This window comes from Petaurus breviceps, unplaced genomic scaffold, assembly GCF_028583685.1.
Source record: "Petaurus breviceps papuanus isolate PSGF00001 unplaced genomic scaffold, PetGlider_PUasm1.0 79, whole genome shotgun sequence".
In the NCBI taxonomy this organism is placed as follows: Eukaryota; Metazoa; Chordata; class Mammalia; order Diprotodontia; family Petauridae; genus Petaurus; species Petaurus breviceps.
The window spans coordinates 14,329,139-14,341,328 of NW_027186523.1; the positions used below are offsets into that span (position 1 = coordinate 14,329,139).

General features: G+C 36.8%; 1 protein-coding gene across 1 annotated transcript in view; it reads left to right on the forward strand.

Moving 5' to 3' along the window:
• The first annotated feature begins 2,619 nt into the window (after window positions 1-2,619).
• LOC138175834 (enoyl-CoA hydratase domain-containing protein 3, mitochondrial-like) overlaps window positions 2,620-12,190 on the forward strand; it is a 132,845-nt gene continuing 123,274 nt past the window's right edge. Inside the window, exon 1 of the mRNA XM_069106391.1 lies at window positions 2,620-3,011. Within this exon, the coding sequence (XP_068962492.1) occupies window positions 2,968-3,011 (44 nt within the window). The 5' untranslated portion in view covers window positions 2,620-2,967. The remainder of the gene's footprint in view (window positions 3,012-12,190) is intronic.

The following is a 12,190-nucleotide window of genomic DNA, read 5'->3' on the forward strand; positions in this document are numbered from 1 at the left end:
GAGGGGATGCTTTTAATGGAGCCCTGAAAGAGATGACTTAATGACTTCTTTCATGTTTGTGCAACATCTGCCAATTGTTTCAAATTTAAATTAGGTAACCAGGCTTACCAGGCCTGAATTTCATTTCAAGAAGCATAAGACTAAAATAACAAATAAGTGTCCTCTAAGGTAGATCTGCAAATAAAATTTGGGATCCTACCACCTGCAAAAGCTTTGATAAATGTTCACAACTCTTTAATATAAGAGGTGTGTTAAGAATATACCAAATTAGAGAAATCTGCAGCAGTAAAGCTATTGAAAAGGCATTTACTAAGTACTTAGTTTCTTATGGTTCTGTACTGACGCTATTTAAAAAGAATTGGCTTCTGTTCCCTAGGAGTTTAAAAAAAGAAAAGAGAGAGACCTGGACAAACAGGTCCAAGACATACTGATGGCAAAATCAAAACTTTAGCTGTTACCTTAGATGCTGGTCAAGAAGAAGTAAGCAACTTTTAGGAGTGGGGAGCCAGGATAAGTACATAATTAGGGGGAGATTGGAGATAGTAGCTGTTGGGTCATGTCTCAGTGAAATCTAGATTCAGTTGCAGAAGAAAAGTATCCATCCCAACATCCTTAGAAGATAGAAAAGCAACTTAGGGATAGGTGGGGCAACTAGCAGCAATTCATGATGCATAGCTGGGGCCATAGGAAAAGATCCAGTGGCTAGACAGCATAGTTGGCATAGGGAGGGGGCAGAGAGCACAAGGGGTGTGTCAGGCCAAGAACCAGTGTGGCGAGAATGAATTTTCAGGAAGCAAACAGAGGCAGAGCTGAAAAACAGGAGAGCAGCTGTTGCTGACAGCTCCACCCACACCTTCAGACCATCATAGGGAAACTGGTGATGTAATGGCTTCACAAATGTTCTACTATGGTTTGGAATCCAAGACAGAGTTCCATGTCTATTCATTGTAACTGGGAATGCTACAGATCAGAGTCTCTCAAACTTTTTGTAATGGTGGAACCCTTTATTTTAAACAATTCAGCAAAACTTTTGCAATAAAATATTTTTAAAGGTTGTTGTTTGTTTTTTTTTTTTAAAGAAATGCCTTAGAAGTTTAAAGCCTTTGAGTATAGATAGCATCATGGGACCTAGATCTGGAAGGGACCTTAGAGGTAATCTAGTTCTACTCCTAATGTCTTCAAATAACATAAGGCTACTGTTTGGGGTTTTAAATCTTGTATCTCTTGGACTACTCCTTTCCTTTATACTATCACCACCCCCAGTGGGATTGGGTACAGCCTAGGCTGATTTGAACTCCTCCCAGTTTTCTCAGAGAAATTCATTGGAACTCAAGTGATAATTTAGGAGAAATAGGGGTGCCCTTTCAGCTCCCAAGCAAGAGAAGAGAGCTCCTTCTTCCTTCGCTTCTTAGGCAGAAAGGAAATAAAAAACTTGGTATTGGCAATGGAGACTCTCACAAAGATGGAGACAGTGGGATTCTTGCTCCCTAAACAGAAAATTAGGAGGTAGAGTTTTATCACAAAGAATTCTTGAAACCAATGAAATCACAGGTGTAGCCACCTCCCAAATATATGCATATTATTATCATGATTAATATAGAAATTCTGAAGGTGTTCATACCTACTTCAAACCTCCCATTAAGTGGTTGATTAAACCAATAACAATTTTTAGCTAGGTGATCAATTTTAACCATTCCTGATGGTTCTCTACACTGCTGAATGCTCACTCTATGCAAAACTAATGTAGAAAGAACAGATGGGTCTGATGTGCATGGGCTTACTTCCCACTAGAGTCTTTTCTTTGTGGAAATCCTTGGACCATTCAAAAGAATTCCAGGATCCCAAGGAATATGGTTTGAGAAACAGTGACCTAGCTCAGGGGTTCTTAACATTTTTTGTGTGTCGTGGACCCTTTTGGCAGTCTGGTGAAGACGATGGACTCTTTCTTAGAATAATGCTTTTTCAAAAAAATCATAATTGAAAGAAATATTAAACTTCAGTTAAAAATTGGTGAAAATAAAAATGTAATATTCCCCATTCAACTTTACAGATCCCCTGAAATCTATCCATGAACTTCTCAGAGGTCTGAATTCTAGGGTAAGAATGCCTGCTCTAGATGATTATTGAAAAGAGTAGTTGTAGGGCAGCTAGGTGACAGAGTGAATAGAACACTAGCCCTGGAGTCCTGAGGACCTGAGTTCAAATCTGGCCTTAAGACACTTGACACACTAGCTGTGTGACCTTGGACAAGTCACTTAACACCAATTGCCTTGCCTTCCCCCCTCAAAAAAAAAAGAAAGAAAAAGAAAGGAGTAGTTGTGAGTATAGGCAAAGAGCAAGGAGAGAGTTCCTTGGAAATTCAGGTCAGAGAATATTTAGAAACATTTGTAAAAAGCGAATTAATGGAGGGGCCATTGAACTATATGTGAAAAGGGACTAGATATCTGTAATGAATGAATCAGAAAAAGGCATTAACCAGATGAGAATAATCAGTTGAAGAAGGAATGATGAAAGTGAATGATGCCACACATGAAATGTCTTGTGATTGGGTGAGGAGGGTCATTCACACTCTATAGACCTTGAATAAAAAGTACAAGAGAGTTTGGAATTAGAGATTCCTATGGCAGGCTAGCTAGCAATGGAGCAGCTTCACTGAAATTCTTAAAGGGGAATTGCTGGGGAAGGGGGCGCAGAAGAGGGGATCTGTCTCTTTCTCCCCTTGATCAAAGGGATCAGATCCCCTTCAAAATGTCAGAAGATTGGGAATTCCTGTCAGCGCCCTAGTAGTATCCCTGGAACAACAGTGATTGACAGCAGCATCTGCATCACAGCTGGAGACAAACTGAACACTAAAGAAAGGCAGTTTCAGAACTGTACTTAGAAGAAATCTATACATAAGGGGAACTCCATGATGACTCTTAAAAAGAAGACAAGGACTTCTAAAAACCAGGAGTTTGACTTCGCCGCATGATTTCCCTAAGCTTGAGGACATTTTCCACTGAGCTTTGCAGGTACTTGTGGGAAAGTATCCCAGACTTTGGGGAGGGATGTTGTCTTTTCTGACTCTTGGTGATTCCATTTGGGGTTTTCTTGGCAAATATATTGGAGTGCTTTGCCATTTCCTTCTCTAGCTCATTTTATAGATCAGGAAACTAAGGCAAACGTGTGTGATTTGCCCAGGGCCACATAGTTAGTTAAGTGGATTTGAGCTTAGGAAGATGAGTCTTTCTGACTCCAGATCCAGTGCTCTACCCAATGTGCCACCTAGCTGCCCTTTGGAGAGGGATAATTTTGTACAGATTCTTGCACATTTCTAAAAAACGTATTGGTTGGCTATCTAGCTAGGGGAAAATGGTGAGCACACAAGTGGGGGTTTCTGAGTGAGAAATAACCCCCAGCCCCTCAGGGTTACCTCTAGAACCTGGAGGGAAGTATCTAGTCACCTTCTGGTCCTGAACCTACCAGTACTGGTGGGGTTTAGAAAGCAGCTCAAAAGGGGTGCTATATATTGACAAATGACAGTGTCAAAGCTACATAGGAAATAAGAAACTAACAATTAAAAATTAATCAGTTTTTTAGATTTTCTAGTGAGGTCAGTGATAACTTAAAGGAAAGCCAGGACATTGCTGTAGATTGGCAACCTGGGAGGGCCTGAATGGAACTGGAATGTCGTTCAAGCTAAACAGAAACCTCCTTGGTTGATTTCTGAGCAGAGAGCTTTAAACGTTGAGTCAAACAAGGGATTTGAGTCATAACAATAAAAACTTAAAGTCAGAAGCAAGTCTGTGATCTGTAAAGCCATAAAAACAAGTTACAGTTACTCTTCAATAAATACAGAGCAGCTCACACTGCTTCAGAACAATACAGGACTCAGAGACCAACTTTATTGCAGATCCTAAATCCTGAGTCATCAAACCTAAACTGAACCAACCTCAAAGGGCACGGAGGTGGGGTGATGAGTAAATGGTCACTACCCTTACTAATTGATACCCATCAGATATACTACTTAACAAAAATACATTGTAGCCAAGTGCTGATGTGCTTTGCATAAGCCACATTTGTATTTCAAGAATTTTCCCACTACAGAGTTTGTGATGACCAAAGATAAGCAGATTATAGGATATTTCACAGGCCAAAACACAAGCAAGAAAAAAAATTATCATAAATTTAGTACTGGTAGAGACCTTAAAGTTATCTAGGTGAATATTCTCATTTTGCAGAGAAGGAAACTGAGGCACAGAGCAGTTAAATGATTTTTCCCAAAGTCATACAGATAGCAAGAAGAATTAGACAATTCTTCTTAGAATTAGAAAATCAGACAAAAAAAAGATAACAAAATAGAGAAGTAGAAATAGGAAGAAATCCTGGAAATAAAGAATAGTGACATGTCAGTCTAAGTGGCATCTTCCTCAATTTTCTCAAACTTCATAGTTTGATGCCTTTTTTTCTTAGATGGGATTAAAAATATAAAGCAGGAATAAAACCTTTCCTAGTAAAGAAACTTTTAAAAAAATTAATACATACACACATATATATAATACATATAAACAATATAATTTTCTTTTCCTTTGGTGGCAAAAAACCAAACTCAAAGATTTTCAATTAAATCCAATTAATGTGAATATTAAAAATAAATCTTACTGGCATACAATAGCAATCACAGATGTACCAAAGCAAATTAGCCTCACACCCTGATTAATTTAATGAGTTGTATCTTCATAAGGAGGTTAATATTCAAGAAAGAAGCATATTAGACATGTTATTATTAAAATTCTATCCAAATTATAAGGGGAAATGTGATCAAAATATGTCAAACCTAATATTTATTTCAAAAATTATTTTATTCCATCTAGTATAGAAAAGCCACTTTTTCATCAGTGCTTAATAAATACAATAAAAACCCTGTTAGAGATTGGCTAATACGACCAAAAAAGGAGAATTATGGACATAGGAGGAGATGTGGGAAAACCTGGAAACTGATGCACTGCTGGTAGAGTTGTGAATTCATCCAACTATTCTGAAGAGCAATTTGGAACTATGCCCAAATGGCAACCAAACTGTGCATACCCTTTGATCCAGCTATATCATTACTAGATCTATATCCCAAAGACTTTTTAAAAAGGGAGCAAGGGGAAAGCACCTATTTGTACAAATTTATTTATAGCAGCAATTTTTTTGTGGTGGATAAGAATTGGAATTTGAAGGGGATGCCCATCAATTGGGGAATGGCTAAACAAGCTGTGGTATATGATTATAATGGAATATTATTGTGCTATAAGAAATGACAAGTAGGCTGATTTCAGAAAAACCTGGAAAGTCTTACGTGAAATGATGCAAAGTGAAGTGAACGGAACCAGGAGAACATTGTACCCAATAACAGCAATATTGGAAGATGATCAACTGTGAATGACTTAGCTATTCTCAGCAATACAATGATCCAAGACAGTCCCCAGGGACTAATGAAGCATACTATTCACCTCCAGAGAAAGGACTGATAGTTTGAATACAGATTGAAGCATTCTATTTCCACTTTATTTCTTTCATTATTTTTCTTTTATTAGAGTGTTATGTACAAAATGACTAATATGGAAATATTTTACACGATTGCACATGTATAACCTATATCTGATTGCTTACTATCTTGAGGTGGGGGGGGTAGAGGGATAAAATTTGGAACTAAAAACTTTTTTTAAAAATGTTTTAAAAAATTTAACATGTAATTGGGGGGAAATTTTTATAGGTGATATATATATCTATATATGTATGTATGTGATATATATATATATACATACATATATATATATCTCCCCATCCCCTATTAGAACCTTGTTTCTCCTTTCAAAATCTCTCTCATGTTAACCCCTTATTCTCTATTCCTGCTACCTCTGCTCTGTTCCAGGCCCTTATCACCTTATACCAGCATAAGCTCCCTGACTTGATTCACTAATTCATCCCATATAACACTGTCAAGTGAATATATCCAAAATAGTGCTTTCATCATCCTGCTCTCCTGCTAAAGAATGCACAATGGCTCCCTATTGCACACTAAAAAAAAGCCCAGTTTCCTCTGCCTGACTTGTCAAGGCCCCAGCTGGCCACTTTTCTACTACTCTCTAACCTTCTCATGCTCCTCTCTTCATTTTCTCCCACATAGATACTGCTCAGTCCTGCCCCCACATTCTCATTTGATCCTCACAACAACCCTGGGAGGTAGGTGCTATTTTTATGTCCATTTTATAGACAAAGAAACTGAAGCTGTTCTTCATCCTTTGTTTTCCAAGAGGACCAGTGACATCAGAGGGTGATGTCTTGACTTGCCTATGACTTGGATTTGACTGAGGCAGAGTTGCACAGAGCTGTCGGCATCACTTTCTCTTCCTGTGTCATTGAAGTTCAGTGGCAAGACAAACGTCAAGATGACTGTCGAAGGCCAGGGTTGCAGTGGATGACCTTCAATGTCTGACCAGGCTCCATGGTGCCTGCTTCAGCTGCCTTCAATGACCATGAAAACAAATTGTTCTCATCAGCCCATCCCACCATTGGAAATCTTCATATGCTTGGGGTAGACACTCCCCTAACTTACTGACAGATTTTATGCCTCTTGGTTACCCTCAACCTGGTTTAGTCCGTCTGCCAAGACAGTTTTACCAGGGTGTGGCCACTGTGCACACTACAGCTTCTTGGAGTCACAGATAAGAGTTGGGTGACAGATGGACACCAAAGGTAAATGAGCAGCCCTGAAAAGGGCTTGGCAAGCCCTCATACCAGATGTGCTAGACCTCCCTGAAATGTCCCATATGCTCCAGGCAGACAGAGATTTAGTGCCTTACCCAGAGTCATTCAGTTAGTAAATGGCTTGAGAGACTAGATTTGAACTCAGGTCTTCCTGATGTTCTATCCACAGCATCACCTAGATGCCTCACAGATCTATAATCCATAGACTCTCTAGATCTGCAATTCTATGATTCAAACCCCACTTCCATTCCCTAAACTACAGTATGAGCTATACCTTATAGCATTTAATTATACGTTGCCTTGTATGATTCTCTGATTCTTTCATGAGTGATAGTCTTGTCTCTCAACTTTCCCAAGGGAAGGGGACATGCAGTGTATTTCTTTCATCTTTCCCACAGTGTAAATACAGCACTGGGCAACTGTGATCTCATCAGTGTGGGTACTCCCACCTCTGGTGCATATTACAAGCCGTTAATACTTTCTAATCTTGTGCAATTCTCAGTTATTTTTTTCCAACATAAATCTTCCATTGAGGATCTCTCCAATGTGCTAGGGGCCTGTCTCTGATTCTTTTGATATTTCCTATATGATGATGCAAGTTGGGTCTGTCACACAATCCTAAATTCCCCAAAGTCATCCAACCCATATCTGAACAAGAAATCTTCACAACTGGACATCCAGCTTTGGCTAGAAGTCCTTTGAAGTGGGGAGTAACTCACTCCATGCAGAAGCAGCCCTTTTCACTTTTGGGGAACTCTACTCTTGCTTTTATGTTTCACTTTATATTTTTATAAACATATATTTTTATATAAAGTTTTATTTTATATTTACCTATTGCCTCTCATTCTACTTTTTGGGACCAAGCAGAGCAAGTCAATCTCTCTTCCTCATAATAAGTCTCTGAATGATTGAGTTATAGAATGAAAAAGAATTTAGTAAGTATTTACTATGTACAAAGCACTATGGGAGATACAAACAGAAAAGGAAGACAATTCCTGAGTTCAAGGGGCTCATACTCTTAGGGAGGAGACAACATGTATGAAGGTTTCAGTTTCAAGTCAATTGGAAAAGGTCCTTATGGTAGAACAGCAAAGCTGGTGCTAGTGAATCTTTTTTATTTCTTTTATTTCATTTCCACTGAATCATATAAAATTATATCAATTTCTGAATGATATGACAACACCAAAGACTTTAGTGTTGAGAATTTTCTTTTCTGGGTCCTTAGTATCTATGGCGGTTGAGGGGGCAGAGGTTGTGGCACCTGCAGAAGCAATTGGCAGATTGCAACACATACAGTAAATAAAGGATCAGGTATCAGATTGTAAAGATTGGCACCTGGCTTTGAAGCTCAGGAGAGAGAGAACTGAACTTGCAGTCAGACAGTATGGAATTAAGCCTCAACTTCACCACTGGTTTCAAAATAACTCTGCTGTTTACTTACCTGTATGACCTTGGGAAGGTTCCTTAGTCATTCTTCAGTTTCCTCAAGTGAAAAATGAGGGACTTGGTCTCTAAAGTGGGAGCATGAGACAATGTATTGGGCATGGGGGGAAAATAGAAGAATTTCTATTTTTATTTTTAACAGTTAAGCTTTACTTCTATTTAATATAGAGATTGACACCTGCACCATCACTCTGTGTGTCAGGTAGTCATGAGTCCCACATGGTAGAAGAGGTGTCCTGAGGGAAGATGGGCAACTTCACAACATGAGGGATTGACAGTGACATCCAAACTCTTTCATTCACTTGTGGCTGATTAAATAGATTTACAAGTTATGTTATCAGTTTTAACAAAACCAACCTTCACAAAAGGGACAATTTGACTTAAAAAGATTGAAGAGAAAAAAATAAAAATTAAATTAAAAATTTTAAAAATTTTTTAAAATACATTGAAGAGAAAACTAATGATGCAAAGGCAAATGAGCAATCCCTGCACTCCATTTTCTTTATCTGTGAAACAGGGAATTGGGACTCAATGGCCTTTAAGGACCCCCCTAGCTCTAAATCTGTGATGCTATGATCTTATGAATAAGAAAATGGCAGAGCTGAATTCATTATTCCTACTCATCATATGAACTCTTCATCAGCCATATTACAGAAATAAAAACAATGAAAACTTAATCAGATCTGACAGACAGGCCAAACAATTTAAATTTTAGAGATTATTCGAAACATGCATTTATATACAGTATTGTTTATGCTGATATTTGCCATAAGAATACTGTGCCTTAGGATATTAGCTAATGAGAATGTGAAGCCATTTTGATTACTGAAACCCTTAAAAACCAAGCTTTTAGCAATAAAATTATAAAATATTAATAAAATATATAAATATATTAAATATATAAATAATATAAAATATAAATAAAATATAAAATCTTATAGTTGCATGCTTTAAAGTCACAGAAACAGAATCTTCCAAAAGAAGTATTTCCACAGGTCTTGAATTCATTTGCAAAAAATATAAAATTGCAATACCTTCCAATTACATTGCAACAGCAACTGATTGATATCAGGGAAAACATTAATTTCCTAGTTGTATTTCAACAAAAAACCTTTGTATAATTGGTGGATGGGATTGGAAAATGAGTATCATAATTTAATAACCAAAACCAACAAAGCATTTATACTATTTACAACCACATACCTTTGTGAGATATGCTTTTCTAACAACAATCAAAACTCAGGATCAAAATAAAAATTAACTTAAAACCTTTGAATCACTGCACCACAGAATGTTAGACAAGGATTTTCAAAAATAATGAAGCACATTCACTCACACTGTTCTTGCTAAAATTATTAAGTAATTAATTTTAAAAAGGCACTTAAACTGTGCAATAAAATTATTTTAAATATTCTTTGTTACATCTTTGTCTTCCCCTTTAAATTTTTATTTTTATATGCTTTATAAAGCACGTACATAATCTTTTAGCATGGTATTACATATATCAGTTTATAAATTAACATGAACATATTGAGGTGGCATGCTCAAATTTTTTTTTTACCAAAAGATATGCATGATCAAAAAAGTTTGGAGACCATCTATTTAAATAAATCTTGAAAGTTCCTTCAAATTCTAACATCCTGTGATTATCTGATCCTAATTTTACCCCTAGACAAAGTTGTTTCATAGTCACACTGTTGGTGCTGTACCATTGTCTGTTCAGTTGTCCACATTGTTCCAAAGGAACTAACTGCTCTCATCATTTCTCATAGCCTCCTGTTTTTGCAGAACTAATTAATGACATAGGGGGCAGGGGGAATTCCTGTAGTCTTACAGTAGTACTTTCAAACCTTTTTAGTTCTCTGGCACATTTGGAGATTTGTAAATGATCTTACACTCTGAGAAAGTGACAGCAGGCCCCCACTTTATTCTCACTTATGAAATTTGGCAGGAATCCTGGCACAGTGGCTGTCAGAAACATAGAGACAGAGAGAAAAGAGAGAGGAGAGACACATAAATGAAGCCAGGAGAGCTTCAAGCCTCACTGGTGTAACACACCATTTGGGAAACCCTGCTTTGGTAAATTGCTACTTCAGTGTCCAGAGAAATAACACTTTCTCCACTTGGACCATCTGGCTTCTTACTGCATCTGTGGACAGTGAATATAAGGAGGAAGATTCACAACATATGCAAGTCATTAAGGAAAGTGGGAGTTTAGTGAAAGTAAAGAAACAAAAAATAAAGATTTCATCTGCCTTGAATCTTAATAGTTGGTTAATCACCAAATAGCTACAAGTATCCTTCTTTTGCAAAACCAAGGAACTTTTCCAAAACAGAACCATATTCTGTGTTTAATCCAACTAAATTTCACAACAACCATGATCAAGAAATACCAATTTTTTTTTTTTGCTCTTTGGAGGACAATTGGGGTTAAGTGACTTGCCCAAGGTCACATGGCTAGTTTATGTGTTAAGTGTCTGAGGTCGGATTTGAACTCAGGTCCTCCTGACTCCAGGGCTGGTGCTCTATTCACTGTGCTACCTAGCTGCCCCAAGAAATACTTATTTTTAAGCAAAAGAAGTGTATTTCTGTTTAGGGTTCATATTTCCTGAGTTAGACAAATCTCACTGTCTTCTTCAACATAGAATCTCTTTGAATATGCTCCCAGTCCCAGACATGTGCTGCTGTTTGAAAATGCACTTGAAAATTCAGTTCAAATCCTGATTCAATATCTTGATAACTAAGTAATAATTGTTAACATTTATATAGTACTTTTCACAAAGTGGTTTATATACAGTATCTCATTTGATCCTCAGAGTCCTGAAAAGTAGGTGTTATTATAACCACCATTTTGTAGATGAGGAAGACTAGGCTGAGAAGTTAAGAAGACCAAAGGTCACATGATTGGGGTCAGAAGTAGGCTTTAAACTCCAAGTCCAACACTTTTTCCACTCTGTGACCTAGCTGTCTCAGCTACATTTCTAGTAATGCTTTTGTCCATTAAAATTTTAGTATTACACTTAGCTCAAGAGAAAAAGAAGGATGAGGGGAAAACCCCCCCCACAAATTCGGCGTGCATTTTGAGTAGAACTTTATAGGTTCTGAATCTATTATCTACAAATGTTTTGCTAGGGGCCTTTCTTTAAATTAAGGTCCTTTTGACTTTACAGACTTTCACTAGAACAGAAGTTCTCAAAATCTGGTCTGTAGACTGCTGGGGATCCCTTAGACCCTTTAAGAAAGTTCATAAAATAGATTCAACTCTATTTCTTTTTCCAACCACATATCTGTATGACTCCAGGTTTTCTCTATATGCTTCAACCATAACAGCATACATGTCAGAACAGATCAAATGAAGAAGCTGATAGGAGAATCCAGCCGGTCTCTATTAAGCCAGATGCGAAAGAGATTAGCAAAAACATGTAATACAATACCACTCTTCTCACTAAACATTTTTGTTTTGGAAAGTATAGTTATTTTTCATAAAACTATATTAACATAAAGTGGTTTTATTGTTGTTACTTTAAATAAATTGATCAACAAATTTTTTTTAAAATTTATCAGTGTTAGTTTCTAACACAGAAAATATCTACATGTGCCACATAAACAAAAGCTCCTTGGAATCCTCAATAACCTACTGTCAAAACATGACACTAGTAGATGATGAAGTTTAGTTAACTTATTTGAAAGAATATAAATTTCTAATTTGTCAGAACACATTTCAAACTGTGGACTTCAGATTCATATATATATAATGTATATGATAGGAGATCACATATAATCTAATTATGTTAAGTTACAGTTGGAAAAATTTCTTATTAGTCAATTCAAGAAAATCCAAGCAATACTAATATAGGGGAAGAATAATTACTATGACTCTTTTTTGACCAAGGATTTACAAATATGATAAAAATGAGCATATTTGGCATTCTTTCTACTAGAACTCTTTAAAAGTATTTTGACATATATGCAATGCATTGATAAATAATGTTTATATTGATAATCCTAAAAC